Below are 19,826 nucleotides of genomic sequence, written 5' to 3' on the forward strand. Positions count from 1 at the left end.
TTTTGACAACTTTTACCCCAGTCACGTTATTTGGCCTATATTCGTGACGGTGATGACAAAAGTTACATCATGAAACTTTCGTTTGCACGTCAATATATTTTCTGTTGTTGTTCTTTCTTCAAGTCGTTAAAAATAAGGGAAGCGGGAAGAGAAACCGGTTATATCTGGTTCGTGCGCTGAAGTTAACTTGACCTCAAAACGTGCGCACTGGAACACACAGCTGGACATCTAAATTGTTACATCCCAAAGGTATTAAAAAACACTTGAATGATATTTACAATACACGAGTGCTGGCACATAGCTTGGACGTGTAGAGCGTTATTTCCATGATCACGGCATGTTCATGGCGAATCTTTTAAAAGTTGTTTTAATTTTTGTCGGTTTTGTGGTCACTAGATGTGTTCATATTTGGATCAAAGGTCGTTCAAGTTTCCACACAGTACGGAGTCTGTTAATTCACTTTCTTCTGAACCGCTTTATATATCTTCTTGGAGCCAAAGCTAAGCGAAAGCTTGAGCAAGACACAAAGAATTTTCGTCAAGTCCAAGAAAAGTTTTTGTTGAATATTCTGGAGAGAAATTCAGAGACTAAATATGGAAGAAAGTACAAGTTTACCCACATAACGAATCGGCGCGGGTTTACAGTCAGTCATCCCATCACAAAATACAGTCACTACAAGAGTTTAGTTGGTAGGTATTTATACTCAGTTTTCAGGTATTTATAGCAAGTAATACAAGCCCCTAACACCGGCGGGTGGTAAAAACCAAACGCTTATCACATAATATCCCCTCAGTCAAAACTTTTCAAAGTTGATTTAATACTGGGAGATGGGATTACAGATTTAGCAAGTGGTCTGGAATAGGTTGCGAAATTTTGACAAGGGAGTCTCAAGTGAGACGAAATTAAGAGTCCTATTGGCAAATTGTTACTTTCACGATGAAGCAATTGGTTTTAATAATGGTACGGAATTATGAGTTTGTACCCGAGAAGGTTTCTCTTAACTGACCAAAACAAATGATTATTAGCTATTCAGTTATTTTGGCGTGGACGAGAGCACGAGGTTTATGCTCGATCTGTTTGATAACGAGATGTTTTGACCCCTTGGTGTTCCACCGCGCTATAACTGAACGCCATGAGACTAAAAGACAGTGAGTGACAAAAAGAAATTAAAAACAAGGAAGATAACATTGTTGCTACGCTCTTTTTGGCAGCTCCCATTTTTCAGGGACACCAAACGGATCGTTTCGGTAAATTCTCTGTTCGCAAGGCCTTTAATCCCCTCGGACTTTCGTGATATGAGAAATTTAATGCCTGTTGTTTTCTAGTTGATAAAAGTGTCGTTTTGAGCACCGAAAAATAGTCAGCTATAATTTTCCCGAGAAATGGACAAGGAAGTCGAAATAGATTCGAAACTGAATTCAAGTTGCGCTAGAATGAAAACAGATAAACATTTTATGGCGCAGCCTAAAACTAAACTCCAGGTAGCGTAAAACACTACCATAGGGAAGTGTGTTTCATTTCTAAGTCATCACTCTTGCCAACAGTATTAAAAGGACATAGACTATGTCAAAAACTAGAGATCATCTCAATGGCTTAAAAATATATTCGTCGGTAAGGAGGAGAGAACATAATAAATAAGTGAAACTATTTCTACGCTGGCGGTTTCAAATGGATAGGAAAATAGAGGATGTTTTCTTGATTTACCACAAAATTATCAGAACTGAAATTAAGAGTTAAGCATAGTAAATAAGGAAAGTGAATGTTCATATTTCGGGCATACATTTTTCGGAGAGTTCATCTCGAGACCATGAAAAACCTCTGTGATTTTTGTGAGGAAGTCTGGGAAATTTTTTGGTTGCTCAATCATTTTACAGCTTTAACATAACACTTCATACAACGCTTGCGCTAAAAAAAATATTTATTTTAAAGATTAAAATTTTTTTTCATGTGCACCAGTCATTTACCAGCTTATCATGAATGAAATGTTTTCTACCTATTATCGCTGAAGTTCAGAACTCTGTGAATAATACACAAATGTCATTATGTTAGAGTGAAGAGTGGAATCATTTCCTTTCAATATCTGGCCTGAGCAGTTAATAAGCATCTCAAACACAGTGACAAATCTTTACTGACTCTAGGGATTACCGATTCGTAGATCTGTTGTTGGACATAATCCTCGCTGATTACATTTTAAGCATCATAATTTCCCTGGGGGATAACACCAGAAACATCGGGTGGGGGTGTGCAGCCCGCTTCCCAAAACCCTTACCCTATTCAAGACTGAAATATGCGATTTTCCCTACTCTATTTATGACCTGACCAAAAATTCTATACACCATTTAAGACCCGACCCATAAATCAATGCCTTGTTTCAGAGCTGCCTTTGAAATTTGTTCCCTCGGTTCAGACCAGTGTTAAAGGCAATGTTTTTATGCTTTTATCAGGTAGGATAACTTTCTCAATTCAGAACTAGAGTGCAAAAACCATACCCTATTTGAGACCAAAAGGGGCCAAAATCGATACGCGATATTTCTGACCAAAACTGCCAAAAAACATACCCTTTGGGACCGGACATACCACTTCCGATTTGACTATAAACTGTAACTGTGATGGTAATTTTTTTTCAAAGAACGGATTGCCAAAGGAGAGAAGAATGTTTTGACCAGCCAGGAGCCGTGGATGTTAGCAGTTACCTCTGGAACAACCGGGAAGAGTTGTCTTATTCCTAAGACACGTGACAACTCCAAAACATTCGTAGAATATGGATTTGCAGTTGGTGTTTATTATACGATGTATAACGTTTTACCACAGGTGAGCGGACACACAAGTACTAACGCCACTATAGACTAGAGATGGTCAGCACGCCCTGTGGAAAAGTTATTTGTAAAATCTCGTCTTCGTTTGTTTCATAGGCCTTATCACATAAGGTCTCAAGTTATTGTTCAGTACAGTCACATGTCCAAAGCTTTTCTATGTAGATGTATAAACAACGCAACGTTTCGCGAAACCAAACCCATTTGTTAGTGAACACGGATAGTAACGGTTTTACCAGCCGCTTTGACTATCTGTGAAGGTGTGAAAAACGTCGAGAATTTTCTTCTAGAGGAAAATTATTTACATACTCCAACGAAAGTGCTAGGTTGCAATCCTGTTTTTATTTCTTTCGTAAATGTTTATTAGTAACGAAGAGGAGTTCGGTCTTTGCGGGCGTTTTATGGTTTTGCAAACTGCTGAAAACAAACGGACTAGTGAAGGAAACCTTTTTTCTGTTATGTTACACGTCGTTTCTTTGACACCGAGAAATCCAAGAACTTAGTTCCTTCTTAGAATAAGATTTTAAAATGGCTCAAATATCATTCTGTTATCTTCCCTAGGCTGACAACTTACAGAAATCTCTTAAACTGTTTCATGCTCCTCAACTAAGGTACTCAGTAGGAGGCCTTCCAATAGGGCCTTCAACTTTGGCCCCATCTCTGCACCTCCACGCCCTCTCCACGCCCCGTGTTCACCTTGATGTCAAGTCTGAGCCCGCGGGACTTTATATTCACATTTTGTTTGCCCTAAGAGATAGAGACTTGGGCTCGATTCTTGGCAATTTTGCATACTGGATTCACGGAGTTTTTGTTTTCCTGGAGAAAAACTGGGAGTTAATGGTGCAAGACGTGGAGAAAGGTGAAATTAAAGAAGATCTTGAAATAACAGATCGTGTCCGAAGGTAAGAGCTGCAACTACAGCACATTTATGGACCTAAAGGATCTCCTGAACGGAGACATAACCATTTCACTGCTATCGACAGCACTTTCGGCTGATAAAAGGCCTGATAGCCGGTCAGTGTAAAACGAAGACTGTAGATTGCATAGCAGGGGTAAAATGCAGACTGTGGGTAAAATGCACATTGCAGACTTTTTAAGTATTTATCGTGTTATTCCCATTTACCGAGTGCTAATGGTAAACAAGGTTATACAGGTTAATCGTCGGGCTAATCGTAGTGAAAGTCTGCACTCCAGTTAGCCTGAATATCACCTCTGGTTAGATTGAACATCACTCCTGTTAGCCTGAATGTCACTCTGGTTAGATTGAATATCACTCCGGTTAGCCTGAATGTCACTCAGGTTACCCTAAATAACGCTCCGGTTAGCCTGTTCACGGTTAGCTCTCAATGATGGAAATGGTAACACGATTTAGTTAAAAAGACTACAGTCTGCAGCCTTCATTTTACCCCCGGTCTGCAGTCCGCAGTCCGCAGTCCGCAGTCCGCAGTCCGCAGTCCGCAGTCCGCAGTCCGCAGTCCGCAGTCCGCAGTCCGCAGTCCGCAGTCCGCAGTCCGCAGTCCGCAGTCCGCAGTCCGCAGTCCGCAGTCCGCAGTCCGCAGTCCGCGGTCCGCAGTCCGCGGTCCGCGGTCCGCGGTCCGCAGTCCACAGTCCTCGTTTTACACTGACCGACTGTGAGCCCGTATTCTTCCAATACCATTTTTGAATCACAAACACTTGTTCTTTATTCATGTTCACTTACATCAAGAGAAAACGAGGAAACTCTCGTTTTGTCTTGTGTCACATGAATTAAAGGAAATAATCACAGTGAATCCCAAACAAATTTTGTCCCTCTGTGTTCACCACGTACGCCGAAAATAACGTTTATGGTACGACTTTTCAATTTTCTTCATAGCGAGTTGAATAAGTTGCTCAAGCCTGATAAACAAAGAGCAAATGAACTCAGAAGAGAGTTTAAGAAAGGATTTGATGGAATCGCGAAGAGAATCTGGCCAAACTTAACACATGTACATGGCGTAGTATCTGGTAAGGTGATGTTTTATAACCGCACTCAGCTGTTTTACGTCGAAAAGGAAATGCTGATAATGATAATGATAAATAAGGAATGGTGGTAAAATTTGACCTGACAAACATTCAGTATCTTTCTCGTTTGACTATAGAGCTTAAGATTCTGCATCTTTCTTAATTTATCATGAAATGAACAAACAGTCAGAAACCAAACCTGTACCTCAACGGTCAGCTGGCAGGGGTGTTAAGGTCTGCCAAACGGAATCGCAAGTACTCGAAACTTCTTGTCGTTCCATTTGGCCAAGACGTCAGTGCACTTGTAGCCTGCGAGCGCAGACGTATTTCCGGCTGTCGCTTGTCTCCGCCGAAAATAACGTCTGCGAACCCGAGCCAGGAAACGATTTCTGTGACGTAATGACTTTTGTTTGTCCTTGACCAATCAGATTCCATGATAAAATGAAACTCGAGTGCTCCTCGCAGCGAATACCTCGTGCAGTAGTTCTGGGGCTACTTGAGCTAAACTGTGATTGGCGTAAAATTCCTACGTCAGAGAAATCGTTTCCAGGCTCGGGTTCGCAGACGTTATTTTTCGGCGGAGACGAGCGACAGCCGGAAATACGTCTGCGTTCGCAGGCTGGTGCACTTGCGTTGACTTGTGTTCACTCTGGTGGGATCAAAATTTGCACGGCGAAAGTTTTTCATCTTTTGGCCACCCACGCGACTTAATCACACGTCATATGTAGCCTTGCATCATTTTTATTTACAACCTGCATTCACTTTCGAGTAAATTTGCGAGTCCGTTTGGCCACGAACGTATGTCTGTACTCAAGTCACTTCCGACTGCTCCGTTTGGCTTTGTTACATAGCAGTTGCCAACAAACTTAGTTGCCAAAGGCTGTGACTCCCCCCTCCTCCCGTAAACAGCGATCCCAGTGTGGTGACCAAGAATTAACCGGATTCACTACTACACTGAGTAACTGAAGCTTGTTTCTTTAAACTAAGGTTCCTCTGAGCTGTATGCTACTCAGCTGCGGGACCGCTATCTTCATGGCGTGCCATTATGTTCCACTATCTATGGGGCCACTGAAGGATTAGTAGGAGTCAACTTGTGGCCACTAGACACCAAGCCTTGTTACCTTCTTGTACCTCGATCAATGTTTTATGAGTTTATTCCACTGGATCACAGCCATGAAGAGCAGCCCAAGGTAAAATATTGCTTAGTTCTTTTTACACAATTTTTAAACATTCAGCAGCACATATGGGAAGGCCGGAGTGATTATCTGAAGGAAAGGAGGCGCCAATGGGGGGGGGGGGGTGGAACATTTGCAGAACATGTACAGTTTAGTAGATAGAGAGAGTGGCAACAGCTTTCTGAAGACTTGACGATTTTCTTGTCGTATATAAAAATGCGTGAAAAGAATAATACAAAGGCACGGGAGAAGGAAACGAGCTTTACAGTTTATGATTGATGCGTCGTTTATTTTGGTAAATAAGTGCGAGTCATTTCAGTTACAACAAAACATACATTTTCATGAGACGCTTTGTAACAAACATATCACAAATTACATTTTTGTTTCAAGTCTCTGTGTATTTGTTATTGTTGTTGTTGCCTTTGAATTCGTCTTGTGCCTTAGATGTAAATTGAATTGGTATCCATTGTTTCCTTGGCAGACGTTGTTTGGTGAAGAGGTTAAAGTGGGTGGTCTGTACGAGCTGGTAGTGACAACTCTCAGTGGTCTTTATCGATACAGGATCGGAGATGTGGTGAGAGTGGTTCGTTTTCATAACAGTTGCCCGGTGATCGAGTTCCAGTACAGACAAGGTCAGATTCTTAACATGCGTTCGGAGAAAACGACTGAAACGATGATGTACGAGGCGCTTACGAAGGTGCTCCGAGGCACACGCAAGAGGCCTCACCTTGTGGATTACACATGCGCGGAGAGCATTCTGTTGGATTTTATACCAAGTAGTAGAGCAGCCATTGAGGAAACTCTTACCAGGAAAACCCATGGAAGTCACAGTACCAACAGAAACCACATAGGGTTTGGAGGAGTCAAGCCATTCTACGTGATTTTCGTGGAGCTGAGAGGCTCAAATGGCCGTGATGCAGCGGAAAATGACGTGCTTTCACAAGAGGTAATGTTCACGCCCATTGCTCTCTCCTAGTAATTATCACAGGTATCATCTAGATTTTTGAGTTTGAATGATTAGCGTGCAGCAACATTTGCGGAAACCAAATTCTAGTTCAGGTGTAAAATATTTAGCGCAGTGTGACGCCGTCGCCGGCAATGGGGACGATATGCCTACCCCATGATTGTTGACTAGCGTAAATCGGTGCAGCCTCGTTTCGAAAGACGTAGGTAACGAGGATGGACTTAACCTATTGGCGCCTGTACCGCTCGTAAGCGCCCGTGACCAGCGGTGGCCTTTGTTACACTTCTGACGTCATCATCTTTCACCAAAATTGGTATCATTTATACTCAAGTTCTCCGGGAGAAAAAGATCTTTCCAATGATACCCAGATCAGAGTGACTGAGTCAATTGAACGTGAAATGTGCAGGAAAACGCTTAGAAATTTGAGTGATAAACTTGGAGCAAAATTTTCCCCACTTACACTTGACTACTCCGTGGTAAGAATTTTCCGTCTCGATGATGCTTTCTCGGGAATTCTTGAACTGGAGACAAGCCCAGTAGAAGAAGATCAACAACTGCAGCAAAAAGATGAGAAAAGGAGAAAAAGCAAAGGCGGGAAAAAATAAACCGAAAAACATAAAGACCACCGTCGTACCCAGCGTCTTCGTTCCCCTTGACCAGCGGTCGGGAGACAAGCGTTTCGTTAAGCCGGCATCGCCGGCATGCGCAGAAAGGAACGAAGACTCTAGGTACGAGGTTGCCTAAAGACGTAAAAATTTGAATTGTGCGCATTCCCGAGCAAAAATGTCATAAAACGTGATGCTAGTGAAAGAAAGGCTTGCTTTCATGTTGCTAATGCCTTTTTGAGTAGATTGGAGCTATTTTAGCTCATATCCATGCTGAAAATGTCAAAAATGTCTAAATAATGTGTTTTTGCCAAAAATTTCCAGATGTCAATGGATTAAATTTGGTTTAAGAATCTCTTCGTATTCAAGTTATCTTTGACATGTTTTCAAGGATGAAGAAAAAGCAAACAGACGTCACTGCAGGCAGTGTGATTCATCGAGATTCAAATGACTTCGTTTTAAATCTAACCTCGTTTGTTTTAATTCCCTTTTTAGTTGGACGATGCCTTGTGTGAAGTGAACCCATTTTACCTGATACGACGTGAAAACGGCGGCTGTATTGACAGAATGAGAGTTTGTTTGGTCCAGCCTGGCACGTTCCAGAAATTTCGCGAATTTCTCCTCAAGATGACACCCACAGCAATCAATCAACTAAAGATTCCGCGAAAACTTACCTCAAAAGAACAACTGCTGTTCTTTGTAAAGAATTTGTGCACAGATGGCGCTTAAAATATTTACTTTTTATATAAATTTGAAAATTGTGAAAATTTCATAACGCCTTGGTAAAACGAAGGAAATGATGACAGAAGCAGTTAAAGAATGTTTTTCCAAGCACAGCAAGGCGTTTGTAGGTTGAACTTTGTAAGTAGACTTGGCATACTGTATAATCCGACGTTAAAGCTCCCCCCCCCCCCCCCCGCTTATAAGTCTCCCCCAAATATAAACCCTTCTATTTGCTAACACAGATATTATTCCGGATATAAGCCCCCCCCCCCCCCCACCCCGAATATAAGCCTTCCCCCTGGATAGATTAAAATTGTTAATCGAAAGTTACAGGCTAATAGGGTATTTTACGGCATGTCATGGTCAGCGGCAACACAGAGTCCTAAACAACAGCAATCACAAACCTGGTGAACCAAAACAAACCTTTTTATTTGTTGCTAGTTATTTTTATATTTAAAGAAATAACATAAAATCTTCCTGAAATATGACAATCACTTACCAGAACAAAAACTTTGTCTATATATTGAAGCATTATTTATTTATTTATTGCTATACACCAAGTGTGTTGTGGCATGTCTACTCAGAGATTTCGTTTGGACAGAGCTAACTTCATCGTTCTCGGACTCAGTTAAATATGACGCGAGAAGCCTGGGCTTGTCACAGAAGAGTAAAACACGCGTAGAACTGCTTTCCTATCGTGCTATTTTTGAGTTCGCTCATTATGGTTCTTAGTGAAAACGCGTTCACAGTCGGTAATATTTATTTATAAATAGTCGCCTTACAAGCGAGTTGAAACTGAGTATGCTCCATAAGAAGACATAAAAGTGATAACGTCAAATGGTTCTCAAACATTGTAAAAAAAAAAAAAGGAAATTTCGCCACAAAATAATTGATGTATGTTTAAGTATAGCCTTACGAAAACTTGAAATAAATACATTAATAAAAATCAAACTTTTTACCTAGACAAGTGCCACTAGGGCACTAAAAACTTAAGTTCAATTTCCCTTAGTTGTTTATGAACAGAAATTTAGATGGGTGCTACAGTCATTTCTGCTTGCCTTAAAGACTTGTCAGAAATTAACAGGGGGGGGGGAGGGGGAAGTGGAAAACAGGGGAGGGTCATAGTTTTTTGAGTCCTTTGAAAGGGAGGGTCATGAAAAAGAGGGACGGTCACAAGAAATTAAGCCATCATGATCGTAAAGGGATACTTTAATATTATGATTTACAAGATAACAAAATGTGTAAGAAAATCAAGGCATGTAATTATTTCCTTTCATTAAGCCAAAAGCTTTATTTTGTCTTGTTTCTCCAACACAGAGACCACTTACATGTTCTTCCCAGGTTTTAATTCAAATTTACATTATTAAAGTACTTTTACCACTGTATATAAAATTCGGACGTTTTCTTTATCCAGGGAGGGTCATGGAGTTTTAGGACGAGCTCCGGGGGAGGATCGGGACATTTTCATCCCTTACCATTGAAGGGTCATTTTATTTCACCGCTAACTGAAAACCTCTACCCCCTCCCGCCTGCTAATCTCTGACAAGTCCCTAATTTACCAAAACAAACATTTTTTTCTTTTTTAACGTTTTACACTGCATGTCAGTTCCAAATAACTCAATAAGTCAGTTTCATTTCTAAATTCTAGAATATAAAAGCAGAAACCGACACAACGCAGGGTGATTTTTGAAGCTGTACTATATTTCGGCTGGCCAAACCGGCCTTCTTCAGGTACAATGAGGATTTTACATTGGGACGTGTTTTCATGTAGCATATTTTCGTAATACTGGAAATACGTAAAACCAATTGACAGTGTAAGATAATGCTACATAAAAACACGTCCCGATGTAAGATTCTCATTTTACCTGAAAAAGGCCGGTTTGGCCAGCTGAAATGTAGCACACCTTCAAAAAATTCATCCTACGTTGTGTCGGCTTCTGCTTTTATATTCTTCATTTTATATGTGAAGCCGATTAGATCACTACTGATCCACCGTACACCAGCAGGATCATCGTTACGGTTGCTTGCTTAAACATTTTATACTAAATTCTAGACATTTTCCATTAAGTTCAGAGCTACTAATTTTTTTCCCAATACTTTATCCTGCAGTGTCCGGCCAGCCTCATAATTCATTAGTATTTTCCTCACTATATGTCTTTACACTTCCTTCGTCCAGCTGTGTCTTGTCTCCAGTCTTCTCGTCATTCTGCTCTGACGTTGAATGCGTCAGCTCTGACAGCCAAGATGTCACAAATGAGCGTGCGCTGTTGATAGCTCCGCCTGCGAAACAAAATCTAGGCTTGAAAAACACAACCAGGGTTTACCTCCGGGGCTGGAGACCGGGAGTTACGTCCGGTTTGGCATCTCATAAATTCATTGACTTGAGAATATCAGAGTGAACATTTCAATTCTTCACACCAATTGATGCCCCTCAAATATTACAATATTCGATCGGTGTACCACCTCACGTCTTTTTCTGATGTTAAAATGATACACAATTGGAAACGATTTGGTGCTCTTCCCTCCCTTCCAAGTGACCACTATTTTACTTTTTCAGAGAGTTCACGTCAGTGAACTCCAAGCTTTCTCGGTCTCAAGAACACTGCAAAGTACATTTTTTGAGGGTTTTAATTTAAACATTTCCTTGCGGGATGGACGCCCTAAGACCACGCAACTTGTATGGCGTCCGATGCTTTCAGGAATAAATTCGGTAGTCCAGAAAACTGTTGCAAACCCTGCACAACTCGATAAACTTGAAAAAAAATTAATTTGATTGGATATTTGGCGGATTACATTAACTTGGTATCCGTTGCCCGTCAATCGAAATTCCCGAGGTGCTAGTCATTTCGTTCCAACTTTCACCGACTTACCTTGGGTAAATTGAATGAAACTTTTCACTGCAGGATTGCAAAAAAAAAAGACACCACCACAAATACTTGTCTACGTACCTACTACCTTGCCGGTTTCCGCCACAGCATGACCAATTCTACGTCCTCTTTCAGTCTGCATAACACTTAATAGCAAAAAACTTGTTACAAAGCAAACAACACTTGAATTTTGTCCATAGATTACTCATGAAGTTCAACTAGTTTTCTCTTACATGAGCTAAATCATCCCTGTGGATAGATTATAGAAGAACTTGTGCTCAAAAGTATTTTAAATAATTTTTACGAATGAACCTGCAAACCAAAGATTGTTTACAATGTAAATTGGTGACAGCTTACTTAGAGAGTCTGATCTTTATATCTGAGAGCCCCATCTGACCTTGAAATGGATGTCTGTCAACGAAAGACAAAATAAAATGTTCACTACAGTTTGTTTTTTTACTTTATATAAGAGTCACGTAGTTTACCCAGCATGTACGTCGTCAATCCCAGCATGCTCTTTTCCACGCCAAACTTGATAGTTCGTGGTTTGTTTCCAGGCCTCTATGAAATGCTCATTGTAGTTTGCCATTCCATCGCCATCTGCAACAATAGCAAAGTATCAGACACTGCGCTGTATTATAACACCAATGAGACGAACGTGAAGCGTACAAACCTGTGTGTTGTATGGAAGACAGCAAAGACAAAAGATACAATTTAAACTGAGCTCGTATCCACTCATCACTGCCATCCCAGCCTGGATAAGAAAACAGAAAATAAACAAACAGATTTCTGATGCCAAGTTCAACAATGCTCTGAAACATCTTATCACTAGACCTACGAATCGGTCCTAATTAAGGTGGAATAGGAAAGCAGGAAAACTTAACATCGTGTAAGCCATGTTGTACATGTATTCTTAGCTTAATTAACAGAGAGACTTTTTTTCGCTATAAAATAAATACTATTCTCAAGGCTGTGAAGTTACTTAAACCGGCAAACTCCTTCCTGTTTCCAGGATCTGAAGAAAGCATGTGGACCACATAGACATGTTCAACCTATTCGAACAAGACGTACAATGTATCACCCTGAGCGTTGTAATGTACAAAGAATGCACTTTTGAAAGTAGCTGCTGAGGACCCATATGCAAGAAATATAAACAGATAAGGAGTATGAAGTATCTACATGTCTGTTATACCTAAACTTACCGGCTTCTTGTTCGCCTTTTTCAACGTATTCCTTGACGTGATTAATGAGGTAGTCTGCAAATCTCAAGTCAGCGGTTGACAACGAGAGCTGTTCATTTAGTTCAGGACTGTGTATTTCTATTGATCCGCTTTCAAGCTGACGGAAGAAACAAACCCCATAAATTTGCAGAATTGTGTAATTTTTATTTTCCTGCGTGGAAAATGTTCATTTAACGAAAGACGTTTAGGTGGGAACCAACGGGAGGAAAAGCTAACAATAAAGAAAACAAATTTAAGGAATCTGTAAGAACTGTACGAATTGAATTTTCACTTGATGTAACAGCGATGTTTGATGTATCACCCCTGAGAAGTGGAATAAGAATTAAGTAACCTGTGGCAAGCACAAGCATCTAATTAATAAAACGCGCAGAAAAAATGGAATCACCTGCCAGCACGCGTGCCAGCAAGTTTTGCACCTGACTGGCTGAGAATAAAACAACTTCGCTTTGATTGGTTGAATTGTGCTGAACATTTCTTCCAGTTCAGCACCATTCAAACCCAACAAAATAGATACACTGATCACATATTTGGAACAGCTCTCTAAACAAAGGGGCACAACAGATTGAAATACATCTTTGTATTGTCACCATATTATAAACGTGAGAGTTGCCATATCATAACCTCAGCTCGGCTTTATTTTAAATTTACTCACATCTACCAAAACTTCTGATAATCCCTTCTGTCGTTTGTACAAATAATTTGACGCTCCAACCACGAAACTACGCACATGGGCGCTCTTTAACAGTTCCATTTGTTGCAAAGATAAATAAGGATGAAATAAGGAGCTCTACAAGGAAAAAAACAGAGTGGACATCTTCCTTTACTGGCATTATTTGTTTGGGATTTGCAATTGGCAAAGTGCGATAGAAAATTAATAGTAATAATAATAATAATAATAATAATAATGATGATGATAGATTTAAATAGTGCCCTTTCTCCATGATTCAAGGGCCGTAATAACTTATTGTATATCCTAAAAAAGCTCGTTTAAAAAGCAACTGTTCACGTTTAAAAAATTTCAATAGAGTCTGCATTCTTGATGTCTTCCATTTAACAGTTGCATCTGTAAAAGCATGTCAGCCAAACAATTTTTTGATTAAAATTTTGTATGGTAAGGAGATTCATTTGGCCAACTTCAAAAAATTTTGAAAGGTAAAACAGCTAACAATAAGTTAAAAATCAAAACTAAGTAAATTAATAAATTTATCATAATTTAAATCAATTGGATAAAATACATTTATGGTACTAGATATTTCATGGAGTCATCAGATTTTACAGTGCCGTGAGCATAGGAATGGTGCTATAAATAAATAAAAGTCATTATTAATAAAGACTTCTTCTGCCGAAAGTTATTTCAAGTTTCTAATATTGCAATTTGCAATAAATAATTTAAAAGTGATATGCCCCATCACAAGCAAAATAAAATACCATGCAAATACAATCCATTCTTGGATGAGAAAGTTGTTAATACCATTGGAAGTCCTTTGTCCAATAGAAAAACAATACTGTCAGCAGGAAGGCAAGAAGGTCAAAGAGGCTACATGCCGATAAATAATTACAAATTGCTTGTCTGACTGTTAGCTCTTTCCTTCCTTTCATTGGCTGAGCTATTTTGGATCTCTGAAGATTTCCATTATGAAATTCTGTTTCACTGTGTACCAAACATTAAGAGCCAATGGTAGATGTTTATTAAGTAGTACCACATTACTTACAGAAAATAACTCACTTCACTCACGTTTGTGAAGATTGCTAATGGAAATCCAAAAATATCAACTAATAACTGCTCACATTCTCGGACATGCAAAGGTTGAAAAACTTCCTGAAAAACAAGACCTCTCTAAGAATGCAACAAGAATATACAATGTTATTATCCCTCAACCAATTTTAATTAACTTACAAATATAGTCATAAAACAAACATAGCAAACCAAAATTTCAGTGCCATCAAAGAGCAGGCATTGAGGTGTCATACGAATGCAAGCTGTGGGGTGCTTTCCAAATACACCAAAGACTCCAGAAATTCCGGTTAGAAGTCAAATGGAAAGGTCCGTTTCGATTCATTCCGACAGGAATATTTGGGGCCACCTCTGATCTGGAGGTGGTCCACTTTGATTGGTTGGACCAATCCGACCGAAATTGGCCGTTCCATTTTGACAAAGCAGTACATTACCCTAATTCTCTTCAGTAGATTTGGCTTATGTAGCCCACTGGTCTCTGACCAGTCAGTCTGGCATAATGGGCCAGCGCTTTTGAATATTTCATAGTATTAGCACTGTATAAATGTATAATTATTATTATAATTATTATAAAGCACCCATGGTCTCTGTGGTATGTTCATACAGACCAACAGCCGGTGCATGGAACCATAAGGTTGAATGAAACTTGACTACACCAAAAGATCCAGCCTGCTTACAACCAGCCATAATGATATAAAAATTACATTTGCTTAGAACAGTATGACCAAAATACATGCATGCTTACATTATCACAAGTTTCATTTTCTCTGGGGGCTGCATACACCAAACCGTTTTGGATCATTTCTAGAAAATAAAATCAAATGGCAATACATTTGATACAGTCAAGAGTTCAAAATCTCCAAGAACTATAAGATAGCAATCACAGCCAGCACAAATAGCAATAGCATGTCTATATTAATACGGAACAATGCACTAAAACAAATTGCAAAACATCTGGGTTATTAAAGAAATAGCAGATTGCTTGTGCATGAACCAGGGTTTTTATACATCCACCAAACACGGTGCAGCCCAACCATGATGATCTTCATCAAAGACAGAAACAAAGTTCTTACACATTTTATAGAAGTTGATACAGGATGGGAATGCAAAGAGGCAAGGTTATAACCACTTTTTCAATTTTTTTGATATGTTTCACTAACAGCCTCAGTGAATACATAGGATGTCCTTCTTATGCCCAACTTTTGAATAAGAAAACTCTACACAAGAATAGAGGATATCTTATAAAGATTTATGATATATTAAAACAAGTGACTAAGCCGTTTTAATCCCAAAGTTGTAATTCCTTACATTCCACCTCACTAATGGATAAGTACACAATGCGAGAAATGGTAATATATTGTCGATGGGAGGTATTTTTTTTCAAATCAAAATATCATGACTATCATTGTTCCCTTGTCTACTTGGCAAATATATGTACTGATACTGTACAGAAGCAAAAATATAGAAGTTAGCTATCATGTTTCGCATTACAAAAAAAAGATATTACATGTAAATCTTGTTGCATTCTCATGTAACAAAGAGACATATATATGCCATGTTTACATACTTGGAAAGAGAGAAACAAGTGAAAGAAGCTCCATACATAGACTGCCAACCGGAAAGCCATGAAATATAACCTAAGAGTTAAAAAAGTTCACAACCACATGACAATAGATTTTTCCTGCATTCCAAAAAACAATGGCGCCGAGTTGAGGTTCAGGTTGACAAGAATATCCATGGCAAATGTATGAAAATGTCTGCCCCTGCAACCTCACTCTGGTACTAATGTTTGTAAACTCTGATTCAAAAGTGGAATGTGGGAAAACTCTAAAAGATCAACAATCTTACTAATAATAAATTCTATATAATTTTAATTAAAATTTACAGTCTCCAAATGGATAAAAAGCCAGTTAGAGCATAGATTTTTTAATATGTGTATAAATAATTCACTATTTATAATAAACTCATCCATCAGTCTGTGACACAAGCTAAATAAAATAACCTATATTTTTTTTATGAAAATGAAACGTCTGAGTTGTACAAACAGGAGCTGAATCCACCACTAAGCTTTAAGAGATTCAATGCGTCTATCATCCAACATACTGCTAAAATTGTTTTGCCTAAAAAATTTATGCTTTGCATAATTATATTCATTAAAATATTTCTTTAGGCACATATTTCACACATGAACAAACAAGAAATATGGAACAAAATAGGAAATACTCGAAAAACATTTTTCAGCACATACCTTTTTTTCAAGAAGAAGCAGCTTAAAAAGAACTAAAATCTGAAAACAAGGTGATATTAATTTATTTTCAGTTAGGTCAAAAGTGTACAATCAATGGAAGAATATCCTCCAATTACACTGATATCCTCATTTGCACATAACGATGACACTTAGTGTTAAAAAAGTTTTTGTCACAAGTAAAGCTGAGAATGCATTTGAGTGTACTCACCCTATGTTGAAATTTTCTGACTAATTCTACAACTGATAGACCTATAAGGAAATCACACCAAATACAGTTTTTGATAAAATAATAAAATCTGCAAGGTTTCATAATTTGACAGAGTGAAAGGTACAAACTTACCGACAAATAGTAAAGAATCTTCCAGTTCAAAATTCGGTGATATGGACAAGTTTAAATTCTTATACAATTCCTGGAGAGGAGCACACAAAAAATAAAGAATGAGGGGAAAAAAGCTCACACAGAATTCTGCTTGGAGACAATATATATTACTGTACTAAATTTAAACCTCTAAAATTCCTGTTCTTGAGAAGTCCCTCTCATCAAAGTACACTCTGGTAGCAACTTCCAGCTTTTCTTTCAAGTAACCATAAAGGGGCTGTTAAAACAAGAAAAAAAGTTCATTCATAACACAAAGTTATCAGCCCAGAAGGCTACAGCTTAAAATTATGTGGCTTTTTGATCAGATTCTTATCAAATGATGATAACTCTGCATCACAGATTTCTTGTTTACTGAACACCTGTTAAATGTTTAGCCTATCTGGCTGGATCTCTGTACATCCTTCTATATAACATCACTCACCAAACTGGAGAGGATACAAACACTCTTCTGCACAGTACATCTGGTCACATCGTCCTTTTTAATTCTTAAGTCCTGTGGATGTGCAAAGACAGTTTGCTAACAGATATCAGATGCGTGTTTGTGCTGAAGGTAACCATGCATATGTGCCATTTTCTGTTTCCAATAAAATAAATTTATATTATTTAATGTTTTCATTTTTCGTGTTTTGTCTCCACTGGAAAGTTCAAATTTGTGAAGTATACAGACATGAAATTCAAGTACATTATTTACTGTGAGAAAATAACTTCACTGTGATTGGCTGAGAGCAGGGCAATTTATTGTTAATTCTCAATTTGACTGCAGTGCAAATTAACATGCAGGCGTTTGTAATTTTCTCAGTCATAATAAATGAGTAATGAAAGTTTGAGCAATGAAGAATTTACACTGCTTATGATATTTGAAAAATTCTTTCAAATAATTTGCATTCACCTAAAGTATCGTGCAATTTTGAGAAAGTTTCAAATATCACTTGTAGTTTAATTTCTTATTAATAAATGCACTGACATTCATACATTTTTTTATAAAATAAAACAAAATAAAGAAACTACCATACCACACCTTACTGTCAATCTGCTTGTAACAAGAAATTCCAAAAATGGTAGATTGAAAGTTCTGTCTCCCAACATATGTGCTGAGACTTGGTAAATGAAATACAGAAGTGTCTACAAGATAAAAAAAAACATTGAATGGCTTATGCTTAACTGTCTATTACAAGGATAATACAACAGGTGTTCTCAGGAGCAACGTTAAACCTGTGCTATTTACTGCAAATGTAGCAAAGGCTTTTGGTGTATTTTTTTCTAGGAAAGATAAATCAAATCAATTAACTTTAAAGTACTGTCATATATACTGAATGTGGTCATAGGTGTGTTGAATTTCTACAGACTGAGAGAGTTTTCATTTTAATTGAACTCATGAACATAAAAGTTTGTTTGTATAAGAACTTAAAATCAGGCTATGTAAAAACCAATTGAAAGCAGTCTTTAATGAATGAAATGAATGAAATGAAATTATTGTTCAGTCATCTGTCGTCACGCTGCTCCCCGCTTAACACCGTCACATGTCAAGCCGCAGTCTTACTTCTTACCTTGCTGACAATTATGGACGCCATCTGGTAATGCCAAAAATGGCAAGAACCGCCATTCACTTGGTGGTGTTGTACTAGGTGTGTTACCGTTCTTCAGAAATGGTGGAAATGAAAACTCTACCTGCATCAGCAAACAAAAAACAAAACACTCAACAAGAAATAGACAGTTGGTAGTTCCAAAAATTATCAATACTCATATCCCAGCTGTCATCTTGGAATTAAAATGGCAGTGCTGAGGGGGGGAGGGGGGGAGAACTTTGCAATAGACTTTCCAATTCACTTTTTTCCAAAGATGTCTGCAGCCCCTCTATTTTTCTCGGTCCCCACCCCTAACCCAGTCAAGTCTTCCGTTTTGCGCTGGCGTCCAGTTCTGTTGCGATTCTATCCGTGCGTTCAGCGATGGAATAAAAAATACGAAAAAAATAGAGGGCTGTGAACAGTCCACGGCAGGTATCCCAGATGCCAGTTGTATAAGATTTTCATGATCAGACTCTGTGCCCTTTGTTAGCTAGACATGAAACGATATTTAATGGAGCTCTGCCAGCTCATGTTCATAGCGAAAAGACAAAATCAATAACAACATTTCTAACTGATACAGCTCAAAAAAACATACCCTTAGCTTCGGAATTCAGGAAGGAACATACAACTTTCAAAGAAACTGATAACTTAATATCGCCCCTATCTAAGGGCTTTTTTATGCCTCTTTCACCTCAGATCCCCGCTGATGGTGGAATCCCACCACTACAATGTGCTGTATAACCCTCTCTGGATCTTCAGTCTCCATGTCTACTCGTTTCTCAGCTGGTTTTCATCGGTACAAGTTGTTTGAAAATAAACACTCTAATCAACCCGCCATCTTGAATGCCACTAGGGGCATGGGGCAAAGTTCCTCTACCTGGTACCCAGTTTTCTCTGATATTTTCATTGGTCAGCCAGGGACCCCTGGGTCAAGGAACAGTTGGTCGCGTGAACGTTTGCAATTACATGACTTTCAGAACTAGAAAGAGCATGTTTTAAAGAGTAATTTCAATTAGTAATAATTTGAGTGTTGCAAAAATTGGGTTGGCATATAACTATTGGAGATCGAGGATTTTGTGGCAGTTTTGAAACTTGAAAAAAATTTTCAAGGATTTGTATGAAAAACCATTGGAGTGTAATGAGGGAGGGGAACAGGGTTGCTCATCGTACCTTTTCAAGGTATTCATCCTCAACAGGTCCACGGTGGGAGCTTTTGTGGTACCTTTTAGGGTACTGAGCCGAAAAAATATGACAGGAGAGAAAGTGTTACGTTAGAATTGGTATCTCTTAGAGTAGAAAAAAATTTCAAGACAGGCCCACAAAACAGAATCTTGGTACTCCTTAGGGGCTCTTTTCAAAATCTCGGACAAGTGCCCCCGTCATTTTTATACAGGAGTCCCCCCGAAGATGTGACTCAGAGGCAAAGCATCTTCTTCCCTTACAAATCCTTCTAAATATTTGATAACTTGTAGAAAAAAAAATTGAAAATAAACCTTAAAATTTGCTTGTAAGCTTATTTTCAAACGTTCTT

At 38.7% G+C, this 19,826-nt stretch overlaps 2 protein-coding genes across 3 annotated transcripts; one reads left to right on the forward strand and one right to left on the reverse strand.

The window, feature by feature from the left end:
• Positions 1-316: 316 nt before the first annotated feature.
• On the forward strand, positions 317-8,281 carry LOC145487488 (uncharacterized). The gene is made up of 7 exons (XM_081466275.1): positions 317-689; positions 2,630-2,811; positions 3,375-3,715; positions 4,666-4,796; positions 5,781-5,983; positions 6,450-6,914; positions 8,033-8,281. The coding sequence occupies exons 1-7, from the start codon at positions 338-340 to the stop codon at positions 8,264-8,266; spliced, it is 1,908 nt and encodes a 635-aa protein (XP_081322401.1). The 5' UTR covers positions 317-337; the 3' UTR covers positions 8,267-8,281.
• A 1,807-nt stretch (positions 8,282-10,088) lies between these two features.
• LOC145486636 (late secretory pathway protein AVL9 homolog) lies at positions 10,089-19,743 on the reverse strand. Of its 2 annotated transcripts, none has more exons than XM_081465335.1 (18): positions 18,987-19,743; positions 18,278-18,398; positions 17,749-17,852; positions 17,152-17,223; positions 16,858-16,947; positions 16,692-16,761; positions 16,560-16,600; positions 16,352-16,390; positions 15,671-15,740; positions 14,849-14,907; positions 14,104-14,187; positions 13,021-13,155; positions 12,330-12,465; positions 11,801-11,881; positions 11,613-11,727; positions 11,485-11,538; positions 11,209-11,273; positions 10,089-10,540 (listed from the first exon to the last, which is right to left on the reverse strand). In XM_081465335.1, exons 1-18 carry the CDS (start codon positions 19,059-19,061, stop codon positions 10,383-10,385), a joined length of 1,569 nt encoding a protein of 522 aa, XP_081321461.1. In that variant the 5' UTR covers positions 19,062-19,743; the 3' UTR covers positions 10,089-10,382. The 2 variants fall into 2 exon arrangements, with proteins under 2 accessions (XP_081321461.1, XP_081321460.1); XM_081465334.1 differs by having other exon boundaries at positions 14,104-14,205.
• Positions 19,744-19,826: the final 83 nt, after the last annotated feature.

This window comes from Orbicella franksi, chromosome 5 (genome assembly GCF_964199315.1).
Source record: "Orbicella franksi chromosome 5, jaOrbFran1.1, whole genome shotgun sequence".
Lineage (NCBI taxonomy): Eukaryota > Metazoa > Cnidaria > Anthozoa > Scleractinia > Merulinidae > Orbicella > Orbicella franksi.

What these genes read in the sequence shown, in the direction of transcription:
- LOC145487488 (XM_081466275.1), top strand. Translation starts at nt 338, where the DNA reads ATGTTCATGGCGAATCTTTTAAAAGTTGTTTTAATTTTTGTCGGTTTT. An exon ending in TGTATAACGTTTTACCACAG is followed by an intron (nt 2,812 to 3,374) that starts GTGAGCGGACAC and finishes TATCTTCCCTAG; the next exon opens with GCTGACAACTTACAGAAATC. An exon ending in GCCATGAAGAGCAGCCCAAG is followed by an intron (nt 5,984 to 6,449) that starts GTAAAATATTGC and finishes TTTCCTTGGCAG; the next exon opens with ACGTTGTTTGGTGAAGAGGT.
- LOC145486636 (XM_081465334.1), bottom strand. Translation starts at nt 19,061, where the DNA reads ATGGAGACTGAAGATCCAGAGAGGGTTATACAGCACATTGTAGTGGTG. An exon ending in CATTAGCAATCTTCACAAAC is followed by an intron (nt 13,156 to 14,103) that starts GTGAGTGAAGTG and finishes TTTTCCTTGTAG; the next exon opens with AGCTCCTTATTTCATCCTTA. An exon ending in ATAAAGATCAGACTCTCTAA is followed by an intron (nt 11,274 to 11,484) that starts GTAAGCTGTCAC and finishes TTTGCTATTAAG; the next exon opens with TGTTATGCAGACTGAAAGAG.